Here is a 16066-nt window from a genome sequence, read left to right on the forward strand (position 1 = left end):
TTATTGTTTCCATTAGAGTCAGATATTAATCAGATTTGCTTTAGCGCATGTCATGTCACAAAGACAAACTTTGCCTTAATAATATTAGAAAACAAAAAATAAAAATAGTCAACAAACTCAGGAACATCAAGAAGTATTCTAAATCAAATAGGGCCTGGAGCTGAAAGGTGTTCTTCACCTGGAGAAAGAGGAGAGCAGGTTTTTTCATGCGCTGCATGAAGAATGAGGAGGTTTGTTTCAAAACTATATCAGCCATCCAGTCAAAATCACTGCACTTGTGCAGGAACTCTCCGTGTTTGACTTTATATATAGAACGTGCATATTTTTGTTGTTTTGTGATCATATTTTAGTCACACTTGCAGGTGTCTGCTCTACCATACACACTTGAATTATGGACTGCTCCTGAGATTGTAATCCTTCTGGGACTTTCTCCCGTTGTTGCGGATGACTTCTGAAGTTCTCTTGTGTCAGGATGAATCTTTGTGTTTCACAGCCTCATGTGCAAATGTGGCTGAGACCACATGTGGCTTTATGTTGTATAAAGTGCTTTGAGTACTCCAGGAGAGTAGAAAAGTGCCATATAAGAATCAGTCCATTTACCATTTACAGCAATGGAATCAATTGTTTAATCTTGAAATATCACAGTGCCTTAACACAAATTACATTTGCGGGAAACAAAACATTTCAATATTTCAAGGTCTGACCATGTAAATACCAGCAAATCTCTGGGAAATAGCACATTGAGTTGATATTTTATACTTAAAAGAAGGGAATTAAAACAAGCCTGTCTTCAAAGGTCATTGCACTGTTATCTTTTAATTTTGAACTTAATAATATAACAAATAAAAATTGTGACTGTGACATGTGCAAAAGTTTGGTCACCTTACAGAGGAAGAAGCTCAATAACCACATCTGATGGCGGTTATTGAGCTTCAGTGTTGGAACCATTAGCAAAGGTCTGCCGCTGGCTTTATGGCTCAAAATGATTTGAAAGTGAATAACATGACTTGTGCTGTTTGGTAGATACATCTCAATATTTAACATTACTTTTCCATTTCAAGTCAGTCACCCTGAAAGTTATACTTACAGTGAGCTGCAACTTAGATATAAAAGCCATTATTGTATGGCGGGCTTCAGGCAGCCGACTGTTACTTATTTAACACTGAATTATATGTTATGGGAGAGTTATTATCGCCTACAGAAGACAGTTTAATGGCATGTCTGAATACTGTGCCTGTGCAATGTCTAAAGTGTTAAAAGTTTGTAAAGTTTTGTGGTGTACTGGACCATGTCTTCATCCATGCTAAAACTGTGCGTTTGTCCTATAAAAATGGAACGTATTGGCTCCAGCACGGTACTGTGTCGGTGCTACAGAGCACTTTGCAGATGCAAACACCTTGACATTGCTGCTATAGTTTAAAAACATACATGTACTATTTAATAACTGGAACATGGGCCACACTTGTTTGTGGTTCTGTTGGTCCTTTTGCTGGAATTACAGAGTTCATAGTGCACAAAGAAATTCTTTGTACTGCAGATTAAGGCTGTGGTCATTCCCTTTTCAGTTTACGCTTCCTTTCAGCCAGTCAGCATTCAGCCTATGCACTGCATTATTGGCCAGAAGCAATGGGCTGATGTGACTTGTACTACTGATTGCATTCCCCTTTGCCTAGCTGGCCCAGGACCAGAACCAGCCTTTAACCTGAAAATGTCAGCTTCAGTGCATTTTCTCTAGCAGAAACATTTCAGGTTTCAGTGGCCGACTAGTAATTTGGGCATGGGTCATTACTACTGCACAAAACAGCTTTGGCTGCCTTCTTCTCTCCCTTGAACATATCTACAGACACCGCTGCCAAAACAGAACCACTAACATTCTCAGACACTCATCACATCCAGGTCATCATCAGCTTAGAAGAGTCGCCAAATAATAGGCAACCAGTCTCAGGAACAGCTTTTTACCCCAGACCCATCATCACACATAACTCTGCCCAATCATGTGAAATAGCCTCTCCTTATGCAGTAGAGATTTACTAATACAAGACAGCTGCAATGACGAAGAGTTAAAAGTTCCAATTAAGTGAACAACTTGGTTTTACTCAAAAATCCTGGAAAGGTCACCTGGATTAATGCTAAGGATTGTTGCACCAAGATTTGTAATATTAGAGCCTTTATATATAATAAATAGATTTCAGGTTTAAAAGGCAATAAGGAAGTGCCTTAAACTTGCATTCTCCTTAAAGGCCACCACAGACTGACCCCTGTAGTTGCAAAAAGTCTCTTTTTAGTAAAACAGCTTTCAGCTATGACCTAAAAAAAGACTCCTGATGACTTTGAGGTCTCACTCCCTAGTTTCACATTATACTGAATACAATCAGTCTCTCTGGAATTTGATCGCACTGAGAACCAAAGGACACCTTCACACGGTAGCCCCGCCTTCTTTGGTACCCGTTTTACTCTGTGGAGTATTAATTATTTAGAAAATTAAAATCATTATATACTGAAAAAAACTTTAAATTAGTGATTGGGACCACAAACCTTGGACATATCACTCAACGGTACAAGTCCATCAGCGTGGTGAAATGAAGAAGGAGTCAATATTTGAAGGGAAAGAAAGAAGCTGTCATTGAATGCACTGGGATGGTTCCTATGAATGCATATTTTAAACCTAAAAATATTTAGGGAAGTAGATAGATATCATACTGTGCTGCGCACCGATTTAGGTCATAAAACACATCACAGAAGTACAATACTCTTTGCACTGGATGGAGTGTTCAGAGTCAGTGTAAAAAACAGATACACACCAGTGAGTACTGGCTAAAATTTCTACCATCCATCGATCCATCCTTGTCTCAACAAGAGAGCTGACATTAGACCGTGTTTCTGTTAAAGTTCAGGTCCTGGAGCATCTGACTGTTGTGAACGTTCTATGGTTCATCTTGGATGCCAACAAAGAAGCAGACATCCTGTGGGGAGGAGGGATCGATGGCTGGATGGCTCTGATGAGACGCGGAGAAGGCAGATTTGGGGATTTCCCAGTAGTTGCTGTGGAGCTCGACAGAGGAAAGAGCAGGTGGGATATCTTTCTGACTGGGCCCGCACTCCGAAGATAGCGGTGGAACACTCAGGCATTTCCTCAGGCAGGGCTCACTGTACAAAAAGCAATGGAAACAAGATTCATGTATAGAAGTGAGAGGTGATCTGGACTCCACAATGAGAATAGTGAAAACAGAAAAAAATGAAGACAGATATTTTTCCAGCTTTCAGATTATTAGAAAGAGGACATGTCTGAAAGCGTCTGACGCTAAACCTCTAACGTTTGTTTGAAAATGACTCTGTATGCCATATTTTCTGTCACCTCATAGCGCTGGCTTGTTCTCCTTTCCAGGCCTGTCTGTAAACATCACCTGCCACCTCAAACAGCCAACGGACATCAGCGGGCACCTCTGGGATCCACTCTACAAACCTGGTCCAAAGCAAAGTGGTAATGGTCACGGATTTGACACCAGCTAATTTTAAGTTCAAAGCTCATTTGGTTAAAAGTGATATACCGTTATTGATGCGACCTCTGTCTTACCTCTGGGCCACTGAGTATGCTGACTGTACAGGAAGTGTGTATGGCATGAGCATGTAGGAGGCCACCCTTACTGGCAGCATCCCAGATACCCTGCCATACAGTCCGGCTCTCTCTTGGCAGGCCTCACAGAACACTGACAGCCACATACAGAATAGGATGCAGTTCTTTAAACATTTTAAAGAAGAATGATTCAATCTGTGCTTATTCTGGGATGATACCTTACCTTTCTTGATTGAAGTAGGCAGACTAATGTGTTCATCCACCCCACAGTGCTGTTTACGAAGTAGTCGGAGCCTTCGGAGCACCCACTCCTTGGTTGTTTCAGTATTGTTGCAGCAGCTGATCGAGCTCTCTGGCAGGGAAGGGCCAGCAGTGGGACACTCCAGTGCAAGCAGGTCTGCAACCAAAAAACACCACATAGGTAACACAGTCCAAATGTCAAACTAGAGGCTGATATGAAAGTGTGTAAGTTGGAGAATGACCAAAGCAACCAAGGAATAGAGGACTCACTGTTCTCTTCAAGAAAGCGTAGAGCATCTTTATAACCGCTCTGACACATTTCAGCCAGCACCTGTGGACGGGAGGCAGAAAATATATCTAATAAAGCTGCAATTCATTCAAAATGGAAAAAAGTTAAATATTTACAATAAGACATTTTACTTCTTCATAAAAAATATCATCATAGATATATCAAGATCCACCCCCCACCAATTTGCATGTTCTCCCCATGTCTGCATGGGTTCTCTCCTAGTTCTCTAGCTTCTCCATCTCCGTGAAGTTAGTGGGGTTAGGTTAATTAGTGATTCTAAATTGGCCCTAAGTGTGAATGTAAGTGTGAAATGTTGTCTGCCTCTCTCTTATGTCATCTAGGATATGCTCCAGCCCCCCGGGACCATGAATAGGATAAGAAAAAGATGATGGATGGATTTGAAGGCATAAAAAAGCTAGGATGGTTCAACAAAGGGTGGAAAAGTAGGTGGTACTAAAATGAAGTAATTAGGTTGATCGACAGCAGGTCAGTAAGCGATTTGGTATAAAAAACAGGATGTTAGAGAAGCAGAGTTTAAGAACGCAAAGATGAGCAGAGGTTTACCAGTGTGCAAAAATGTTTCTACAAATTATGGTATACCAATCTGAGCACGCCCAAAAAGAACTAGTCCATGGGACAATTTCAAAATAGTGATCTTCAAGGTGAAATTCTGAAGGCTGACTATGTCATTATTTACAGCTCATAATGTTATCAGAAGATTCAGACAACCTGGAGAAGTCTCTGTGTGCGAGGGACAAGGCCAGAACTGAATATTGGTTGCCCGTGATCTTTGGGCTCTCAGGTCGCACTGCATTAAAAACAGATATGGGTCGTCCATGTCTCTGAGTCGACTCTGGAGGAGAAGTGTAGTCCTTACACAAAGTTCATGCAAAGAAAAATCCACATGTGAACATTGTGGACATTATTCCAGAAGCGGCACTGCCTTCATATAAGCATTTAAAATCTTCCTGCAGCATCTAATCATTGTTTGAAGTTCTGCTGTGAGTGTGTACATTTCATAGGCGAAGATTGACACTGTAAGTGCAATCAGATGTTTCTCTCTGGCTGGCCTCACGTCTTATTATTGCAGTTGTTGTCTTTGGTATACTTGCCAAAATCTCAGGATTTAATTTTTCACCTGATATGACTGAACCGAGGTAGCTGGAAGTCTTCACGGTTACCAGCCTCCACTGAATATTTGGTCTCACTTGCCTGGGTGTTGTTGGTCATGAACTTTGTCTTCTTGGACCTGAGCTCCATACCACAAGCTGCTCCATTAAGATATTCCACTAAGCAAGCAAGTTCATTTCATTCCCTGCATGTCTTTCCTCTGATGGGAACTGTGACTCATTGCTTTCTATTGGCATCTTCCATAACTGTCATACAGTACTGTGTCTGAATCTGTATAACTCCTAATTTATTTATATTTTGCTTCCAAGGAGTCAGACTTGAATTTTTTAACACTCTTGAGCAACAGTTCTGTGGGGTTTTGAAGGTCTTTAAAAGTTTTTCTTTGGGCATTGGCTGCTTTTTCACTCACTTTCACTCAAGTCCTTGTACCTGAGTACCCGAACAGGTGTTTTTTCTTGTTTGCTAAGCCACTTGAACCTGAGCTGTGAGTCATTCAAGGATAAATAAGCACCTAACTCAAGGGATGAACCTGTGTTATGTTTATACTAGCAAAAAACGTAGAATCTCTGTCATAGATAACATCTTGAAAGGTGTCAAGTAGTACTTTTGTACCAATAAAGGTGATTCCAAAGAGCTATTAGCTGAAAACTTGGCATATCATGGCATGGTGTGCAGCGTGTCTTTGAGGAAAGTGGAAGACAAAAGAAGAAATGGCTGGCCTATCTGCAGCAGACACTTGGTACCTAAATGTCATGACCTTAAGAAGTAAACAAATCCTGCCAGAGGACCTGAGAATTGCATGTGGGCTTTCAGTTGATCCATCTATTGTTCACCAAAGCCTCGTCAGAAATTATCTCAGTGAAAGTCATTTCAAGGAAAGGAAATGGGGAAAAGAAATCAATTACATATCAAGTGAACTGAAAAGGAGTCTTGGAATGTTGGAAGCCAGGAGACATGTAAATATGAGTGTATACAGCAATCCGTAAAACACGGTCTGTCATGGTTTGACGCTGTATTTCAGCTACTGGCGTTGATGATCTTATCAAAAATGAAGGAGTCATGAAGGTGGTCACACCAAGACGTTGACTTTTAAGCTTGTTGGAATTGTAATACTGTAATATTGACACAATCTCCCTAAAAAGGTCAAATACTTCCTAATATACAGTTTAGCATTGTTAAAATTAAATATACATGCCTTTCATTGTTATGCTATTAAAGTGTTTTGGCAAGTGAAAGGTACAGAGTCGTGTCATTAGGTCTACTGTCAGTTTGTTTTATTGTGTAATAGCTTCAATACCAGCAAGCTGTGACATTGTTAGGAGATGCTCATTTCATTGGCTGGGATGGTCAGGCCACAGGAGACACATATTTGCCAAGCCTGTATGTTTGTATTAAGGACTCACTTTGTTCAGGCATGTAATGTGTGCACTTGTTTTTCAGGTGAAGTGATATAGTGATGTCATTCCAGGAAAAAACACACACATCCCCCAGACACAGATAAGTGAGCTCATTGACAAAATCATAGGACCCAAATAAGGTATGCATACACACACGAGAAGGGGGTGAGGCTATATAGCAATGATACAGCAAATAGATGTACTGCAACAAGGTCAAAGGTCACCTTATCTTAGAGGTTAACTGACAGTCATCACAGTGGCAGGAAATAACAAAAGGAAACTTGGCTTCAGTTTGAATAATAACAATTACATTAAAAAGGCACTTAAAGGCCTAAAACCAAATCTGAGAATTTTGGGGAATTTCTGTTCAGGGGATATTCATTTAACAGATGTTTTAAGATTTAGGTTAATGTTGCATTCAGCACCATAGGACCTCTGTGGCACAGACATCAGGAAAATCAACTGTACATAGTGTTCACTTGAGGCACTTAGAACAACTACTGTAATAAAAATGAAAGATAGTGTACAACACCACTTTGACTTCTCCTGCAGAGCAGCCACTGTGACAACAGTTAGTAGGTAAATGTTACAATATACAAGCACAGAGAGTCACTACATTTGAGATATATGACAAATATTTAAAGATTCTCTTAGGTAATGCAAAAAAGCACAAAATCCGACAATAGGTAGTCTGAGGTAGCGCTGAGCTTCTAATGACTTTGCACCATATTTTGTTGCAGATATAGAGTTATAAGGTGGACTTGCATTATTTCTGTCTAGTTGTTGTAGATTTTTCTCATTGTTTATCTGAAGCTTAACAGCGTTACATTGACGCTGTCTATTAACCGTCAGCAGAGCTAATCAAATTAGCTGCCTAGCTCCCACAGTAATTTTGTCAGTTTACTATCAACCATAGCTGCTAGCTGTTACCTTAAACATAACTTCACAGGCAGCTAATTCTGCTGTTTTTTGCGTGTTAAACAGCTAACTTTAATGTTTCATGGGGTCACGTCTTGAAACATGATTTCCTTAGGGATTATTAAAGTATTCTGATTCTGAAATTCCTCATAAAGTGGTGTTCACATTAAAAGCACTGACATAGAGTTTGGTGTCTTAAACCTGCGTTCCATATAAAAGCCACCATATGGTGACAGCTGTGGTTGTGTTCACGTCTCTAAACATTTTTGGTCATACTGAATATAAATATTTAGTACATTTTGAAAATATGATTCAATTTATCTGTTGCACAAAGCCAGCTGGTTAAAAACTTACTGGTTAACAAAGGGCTAACACTAGTCAGCAGCCAATGAGCATGCGGTCTCAGAGTAAGCCCCACCCCCTTCTCGTCACAGCTTTTTTTGCAACAAATGGCAGCAAAGCTCATCTCAGTGCTTCAAAGCAGGACTTTTGAAACCGGTGGTTGAGTCAGAGCAGCTCCTGTATGCCTACCTGCAGGGAAGCTGTTAGCTGGAAGAGCCAAAGGCTGCGCTGTTGGTAACGATACTGTCGCAAATGAGTCATTTTTAGTATTGATTCGTGTCTGCGTATCAATGTTTTCACATAGTTATAGTTCATTTACTCTGAATTACTCTGAATTAGCTGACGGGTTTGTAAACATGTAGCTTTTTCCTGTGCTTTGGTTCGTTTTCACACAGAAAAATCAAGTGAACTCCAAGCAAACCAAAATGCGACACTTCAGCCTGCTCAGTGGCCAGATGCTTCTGGGGCGGGAGCAACAAAGGTAAATACAGGAAGAAGGTGTTGTGCTCTAGGCTACTAGAAAACACAGAGAAAGTGGTTTACACTGGGTCCGAGGCTCAACCACCAGTGCTCCCAATGTCTCTTCCATCACACTGCACAGCTATGTTTGGTTTGAGGCCATGGCAGAGGTGTGTGGTGCAGGTTTTACCCTGCTGCTGGGAGATGCTCAAACAGCACTTGAGTGGTGCTTAGTTTGCTGGCAGTGTCTCAGAGCTGCTTTACACACGCTTTCCAGGCTTTGGTGACTCCATCAAATAGGGCTGCTCAATTAATCGAATTTTAATCACGATTACGATCTGGGCTTTCAACGATCATTAAAAATGACTGAGCTGATTATTAGCCCCTCCCTCATTTATCCGCGACACCTTAAAGGCCGGTCCGTGAAAATATTGTCGGGCATAAACCGGTCCGTGGCGCAAAAAAGGTTGGAGACCGCTGATTAAGAGGACCCGAGGGAAGCTCGGAAAGCTAAGCAGAAGTTATTTGGAGAGTGACTGCCGTTGGTTGAAAAGAGAGTTTAAAAAAAAAAAAACTTCAGTGGTGTTGCACACTATTTTATATTATTTTTTTAAAGTCATTGTTAACCCTTTAAAGCCGGTCAGAGCAGCACGCTCCGTTTTGTGTAACTATTTTTAAATCCCTGTAGAACCCGAACCGTGTAAGCTAGCGCAATAATTTGTTTTGCATATGAAACCGGAGGAGTTGTACTTACATCTGATGCCATCAGCTTGTCCTCGGTCACGGTTTCCTTCCACATATAGCTTTGCAAAAACTGCATAAAAAGCTCTTGCAGGAACAAAAACATAATATTCCAGAAACAGGCTTTGCCGTTCCGATCAGCTGGTCGTAACACTTCCCACAGTGAAATGATGCACATGCTGTTTTCTTTGCAAATTTGCATCATAGGATTGTTTTTCCTGCAGTATATAAAAATTGCTGTATCTCCAAAATAAAACTATGAAGACACTCAAAATAAATTTCCTGTTGTTGTAAACTATTTTTTGCAACTTTATTGTATTTAAAGTTTTGAGGGATAAACCTCTTAAATTTCTCCAAGTAGAAATATATGTAAACAAAACAAAAGCGATTTTCAATTTTTTTTAGTTTATTGCACTTTTTTGCAATTTATGTAATTTACTATGGACTTAATGCATACATATTATTAAAATATGGGCTATAACAGTTGTATTGATGTATAGCAACTTGAAATGCTCCCACAAATGGCACTACAGCATGTAAAAAAAATAAATAAAAATAATATAAGCTCTGGTGGACTTGGTTCTATAGTAGGTCTTAAAGGGTTAAATAAATATCGTCAAATAATCGTGATCTCAATTTCAGTGAAAATAATCGTGATTATCATTTTTGCCATAATCGAGCAGCCCTACCATCAAAGACCGCCGCTTCTGAGGTTCTTGTCTGGTGACAAAGGATTGACCCTTTGCCTACGCACAGATGCTTTTACTACTATTGTTAATCCTTGTAAAGGTGAAAGAATGATTGATTTACTGTTTTGTTATTTTAGATTTTCAACTTTAAAAGATGAAAATCTTAAGTAGGGGTCTCCTTCCTTCTATTCTCTACTTAAAAACATGTGACAGAAGCGACTATCAGTGAGAGTGCAAGATACTGCTGATTGACATATGGCCTGGTAGTAAATACATTACATGGCCTACGCAACCAAAGCCTGGAATGTCTGCAAGAAACTGACCATCAGCTTCAGTGCAATGCACAACGAGTACATCGCCTCCAGTGTGCTAATGCTGCACAGGTACCTACCTTGGGTTCTGGTGGAAAGAGAGCCCTGCTAAGGCGGTACATGTTGCCCATGTTCATCTGGATGCTGGTGTTAGTGAAACGCAGCTCATGAAAGCTGGTGGACTTATCCCGTGGACAGATGTCACTTTCGCCAGAGAAAGGAGATATGGTGATGGTGTTCTTCAGCTCTGACTGAGGCAGGTTATCACTGATCCCACCGTCTACATAACGCTGAACACACACAGACAGTTACCAATATACCTGGAATAAACACATCACTCTTGGTTGTCATTTATAGAACAGGCCACAATGAAGCACAAGGAAACTATTCATTTCTGCTATACCCTGATACCTGGGCCATGCACAAACTACAAACTTTTTTGGTATGCACATTTTGATCCACCATCTAATTTTTCCTGTGGCTGCTCTCACCTACCATCACACAGGACACTTACAATATTAAAACCCAGGCTTCACATTTCACACAATTTTAAAGACTTTACCCAGTTTTTATGTAATGAAAAATTCTGATTACATTTCATTCTCTCAACCAATGGGATACGAAAGCAGGGTTTTCTCATTTAAAGCGCTTAAAAGCGTGACGGAAAGTAGGTCAGTAAGGGAACAGTTGACTGTGCACACAGAGTAAAAACATGATGTTCTTTTTAAATGAATCTTTGCTACACGAGTGTATTTAATTAACTTAAATATGCTATAATTACTATTTTGTTACAATTTTGTTATAATTTCCTTAATAGTAATAGCTAAAGGTTTTAAAGGTTTTAGCACTTTCTATTTGTTTCTTTAGTATTTGGAGACATCCGACTGGAGTCAGATCTGTGGCAGAACAACGTTCCCAAACATTTCAGGCAAAGTGAAAAAAAAGAACTTTATTAGAAAACTACACCTGATGTTAGACATCTGTCTGCATGTGCATACACAACCAGCCGTGGAACACACAGTTCAGTGAAATCGCACATTAGCTTACTGAGCTGTACTCCCTTTTCTGTGTTCACACTGAACTTCAGCACCAAGTTTCAGACAACAACGTCTACGCAGGGTGAAAAGAAACCAGGTGTCCTGTTTTGTTGTTTGGATGGAGTTTACAAATCTTTGACTGTACCAACTGCATTTGATTTTACACATTATAAATGCCTATATTCATTTACAACACTGAATTTTATTTTTTTAAGTTGGACCCTGATTTTTGTCACTGTGTTTATCTTTGATTACAAAGCTTTTAGATTTTGTTATCACACTGACATGTCAGCTGCTTCAATTGTAAATGAGAATTTAAATAAATTTTAACTGACACAATTTATTTGAGGATTTTCAATATTATTTGTTTTTTCTGTTTTCTTTAAGACTTTCATTCCCTTTTGTAAATCAAAGTACATTCTTGTTATTATTAATCCACCATGTCTGCTAAACATGGCATTTCTATAACATCAGTGTTTGTTGTTGGACTCTTTTCATTTTTAATAAATGAAACATGTATGAACTGTAAGTGTAACTGAAAATTGACATTCTCTGATAGTGGGAATCTGATTATCACTAAACTACAAAAATGTGGAGTAACTCAGCCCTGCTGTCATTTTTACGACACCAATATCAACTGAACTTCAGTATAACTCAGTATAACAACAGTCAAGTTTCCTTTTAGTTTCACTTGTAGTTTTAGTTTCTCTTCTGAATGACATTTGTAGGTGCAGATTTAAAAAGTTCAGAACAGGCATTTTACTGTGAACGTAACACTTACAGTCATTTAGATATCTCACTCTAAATTAACACACTGTACGTTGTAAGTCCCAGCAAAGCCTGTGCTTCCTCAGACAAGTGAAGAGCCGAAAGGGAAAAGTCCAAGTAAGTCCCTGAAAGTGTGATATCATTCAAGGTTACTAGACGCTGACTCCAAAGGAGTCTGACTCTAAACTCTGCCATTCATAAAGCACTGACTTTTCTCAATACATGTTACGTCAGCACATTCGGCTAAGTCAGTGAAAATCACTCCTGAATACATTTCATTCTTTTGAAAATATTAATCACCTGTTTATTAAATCAGAGGCTTCAGAATGTAAGTCAACAAACCAACAGCTTCTACATTCATTTCTCTATATGGTCGTATTAATTATGTGATTAGTGTTACCATAGCTGTAATTTGCCAGATATCTCCATTATTTTTAGCATAATCCAGTCAACACACTTAATGTTTGTGTATTTGTTAGGCAATTTCAAGGAAATGGGGTTGAATTCTAGAAGATGTTACATTTCTTGATTTGTTATCAGGTTTATTATTTTTATCTGCTGTGACTATGATGAACTCCACTTTTGTGATTTTGCTATTATATTATTCTATAACTGGATCTAAATCCAGTCATGAGTGTCTCAATTATAATTGTGGTAATAGGAGAGTTGAGCTGATTACTGAATGAGATTGCTGCCAAAGTCCAAGAGCTGCTGATAAGTCACAGTAAAGCAAACAGCTATATGCTGGGACCTGCAGCTTCTTTATCACTGCTCAGATTGACTACTACACAAAGCCATCCCACAGTCTTTACTCTGTATATTAAATGTGTATTTTTCCTTCTTCATGTTTAATGCTTAAAAGAAGCTAAAATCAAATGTGATTATACAAGACGAGCCACGTCTCAATAACATTTTTTACACTCTTTTGCATCCACTCAGCGCTTTTCAACTTTGCTTATTGCTACATTTTTTCTTCACTGCTCAAGCTTCCTTCTTCTTTTTCTGTTCTTTTTAGTCACATGTGTGCGTCTGCTTCCCCAAAGCAGAAACACGCATACATACATGTAAAGAAGCAAACCTACCATTCCTCTGAAGCACGGAGGAATCAGTCCACAGTAGATGGGGATGAAACAGCTGCAGATGAGCGCCTGTGGATAGAGCACAAGGTTAAACTACAGAACACCCATTCCCTGTTATGTGGAATATACCCACCACCTCTTTGTCCTCACCTGAATGAGCTCCTCTTTGGAGTCAAACTCTGACACGAGCACATTCTCCCCATCACTCACTCTGGTCAGAGAGATGCACAGTTGCTTTGAGGCCAGGGTGTGTGCGTCAGAGGGCAGGTTGCGATTCAGGCCAGACCTTAACACCTTAATCAGGTTGAAAGTTGGATGCAGGGGGCCCAGGTTTCTCTTTCTGGCCTCCTTAGCCACCTCAATCACATCTTCACAGCATTTAGCTGGGAATGAAAACACACTAATTAAACCTGTATCAGTATTGTCTGACGCTATCGATGATAACCTGGGCGTCAGTCTAGGTTTACAGATGAGATCGGTCTGTAATGATTGCTTCATCATGAGAAAGAAAGTGAAAGGGTGCCTCTGACTCAAGCACAGTCATGTTGTGGTATGAGCCAGTCCCATTTGAACACAACCTATACATATATATACATGTATATCAATGAAAGACATTCTCTGCCTGCTCTGTATAAGCCTTGCACATATATGAATTGCTGTCTTAAGTTTATAGTACTACTGGTCTCAAGTTACTGACAAGTAATATGTAACCTTGAACAGAAATTAGCTACTAGACTATTACACTCTTAGTTGTGCTTAAGGGGCGATGGTGGCTCAAGAGTTGGGAGTCCGTCTTGTAATCGGAAGGTTGCCGGTTCGAGCCCCGGCTCGGACAGTCTCGGTCGTTGTGTCCTTGGGCGAGACACTTCACCTACTGGTGTTGGCCAGAGAGGCCGACGGTGCGATATGTCAGCCTCGCCTCTGTCAGTCTGTCCCAGGGCAGCTGTGGCTACAACTGTAGCTGCCTCCACCAGTGTGTGAATGAATAGTGGAATTATAAAGCGCTATGAGGGTCTCGAAAAGCGCTATATAAATGCAGTCCATTATTATTTATTATTACAAGTGAATTTACAGTACATTTAATGTGGAACATGTGGAACTGCCCCAATGATCCGGTTTAATAGCTTTACACTCTAAAAGGTTATATATTTATTTATTTATTTTTATCTTGGGGGCTTCATGTGATTGTTTTGTTTTGATGTTTTCTCTCCCTTTTTTAGGGTTTCTACTGTTTTCTACTGTAGAAATCTGAAAGGTTCCTTAGATATAAATGTTTATTATTAAGGTCTGGGGGCGATCGTGGCTCAAGAGTTGGGAGTTCGCCTTGTAATCGGAAGGTTGCAGGTTCGAGCCCCGGCTTGGACAGTCTCGGTCGTTGTGTCCTTGGGCAAGACACTTCACCCGTTGCCTACTGGTGGTGGTCAGAGGGCCCGGTGGCGCCAGTGTCCGGCAGCCTCGCCTCTGTCAGTGCGCCCCAGGGTGGCTGTGGCTACAATGTAGCTGCCATCACCAGTGTGTGAATGGGTGGATGACTGGATATGTAAAGCGCTTTGGGGTCCTTAGGGACTAGTAAAGCGCTATATAAAATACAGGCCATTACTTTATTTCATATATCTGCATGCTAACATGTAAATGGTTTTAACTATAAGTAGCTTATGTTTTAAACAACGTTTCGTATATACAAATATTTCATAGTATATTTACAATGTATACAACTTTCTACTAACTTTAAGGTTCGTGTTGTTTATGAAATCGACCTAAATCGCTCTTGTCAAGTGCAACTTTCTTTACGCCTGCTAACTCTACAGACGCCTGCTATCTACACAAGCTGAACCCATATTTATACATATCCCCAGCAGGCTATCAGATCATATTCGGTAATGAATATGATTTTAAGTGTACATTATTATTCAGGCTACCGAGCCCCAGCATTGTATCTTACCTATGGGTGCCTTGCTGGCGAGCATCGAGGCGGTCAGCGCACCGGCCGAAGCCCCATACAGCTTAGTGGCCTCTTTGATAAGGTACGGAGCTTTCTCCAGCAGGCAGCTGGCTACTCCGATATGGTAAATGCCCAGGAACCCGCAACCAGCGAAGGACAGGTTCCAGCCACGGCTTAAGTCGAACATAGCGGGGCATTCCCTCGCTGGGGTATTCTGACAGGTAACGAAGACTGAGCAGGACACCAAGCTGTCAAGCCTGTCACCGCCGCGCGGCCAGAAGGAACGCACGCAACAAGTCAACAACCAGCTATAAAAACAAACTGTGGTGCGTTCGATGACTGTCAGAAAAAGCGTTACGAAACAACGCAACTATGTCCCACTTATCGATTTATTTGTATTATAAGTACATATACATATGTGCATTTCTACTGTCACTGTTTATTAAAAAGGCGTATTTTAACAAAGAGTCATCAACTCGATCATTTTATTCTACTTAAATGACATGTCAAAGCAATATAAAATATGATGTCGTAAGTAATTTGAAAGTCTTCCTATTACCGAGTTAGTACAAAGGCAGCACGGGTTACTGAGGCTTGTCACATGAGCCAATCCATCCAATCAGTAGAAAGGTTTGACTCCGAGACGTCACAACACCTAAAAAAGGTGACAACAAAGTATAAGTTAAAAAAGACAATGGGCAACATTAACAGTATATGAAAGTTCTTGCTTTAAAATCATTTCACTGTGTTTTAGGCTTCGTTTTTATTGATAAAATGTTTTTGAAGATAAATCCACAATGGTAACATAACATGAAAAGATATAGAACTAAAAGATTGCAATGTCTTATCTGTTCTTTGCGGGAATAAAACTGACAGATGAAGTGTGAATGCATGTTTCACAAAGGGCTAGACATTTCTTTTTTGACTTTATTTTCCAAAAAATTTTTTAATTTATTTTTAATTTTTATTTTTTAAGAAATGTAAGAAAATTTCAAACTAAAATGCCACGTTTAAATAATTTAGTAGTTTCTAGAAATCACTTTACCAGCAGTAACACCTTTCAGTCTTATTATGTAAGACTCCACAGGCTTTGCACACCTGCATCTAAGCAGTTAATCCTATTCTTCCTGATAGATCCAATCAAGCTCT

At 39.9% G+C, this 16066-nt stretch overlaps 1 protein-coding gene across 1 annotated transcript; it reads right to left on the reverse strand.

The window, feature by feature from the left end:
• Positions 1–122: 122 nt before the first annotated feature.
• Positions 123–15179, reverse strand: pnpla3 (patatin-like phospholipase domain containing 3). The gene is made up of 9 exons (XM_080887747.1): positions 14918–15179; positions 13126–13358; positions 12979–13044; positions 10172–10381; positions 4085–4145; positions 3798–3971; positions 3575–3707; positions 3356–3463; positions 123–3147 (listed from the first exon to the last, which is right to left on the reverse strand). The coding sequence occupies exons 1-9, from the start codon at positions 15102–15104 to the stop codon at positions 2925–2927; spliced, it is 1395 nt and encodes a 464-aa protein (XP_080743873.1). The 5' UTR covers positions 15105–15179; the 3' UTR covers positions 123–2924.
• Between the last annotated feature and the right edge of the window lie 887 nt (positions 15180–16066).

The sequence above is a fragment of the Rhamphochromis sp. 'chilingali' genome (genome assembly GCF_963969265.1).
Source record: "Rhamphochromis sp. 'chilingali' genome assembly, chromosome: 7".
Taxonomy (NCBI): Eukaryota; Metazoa; Chordata; class Actinopteri; order Cichliformes; family Cichlidae; genus Rhamphochromis; species Rhamphochromis sp. 'chilingali'.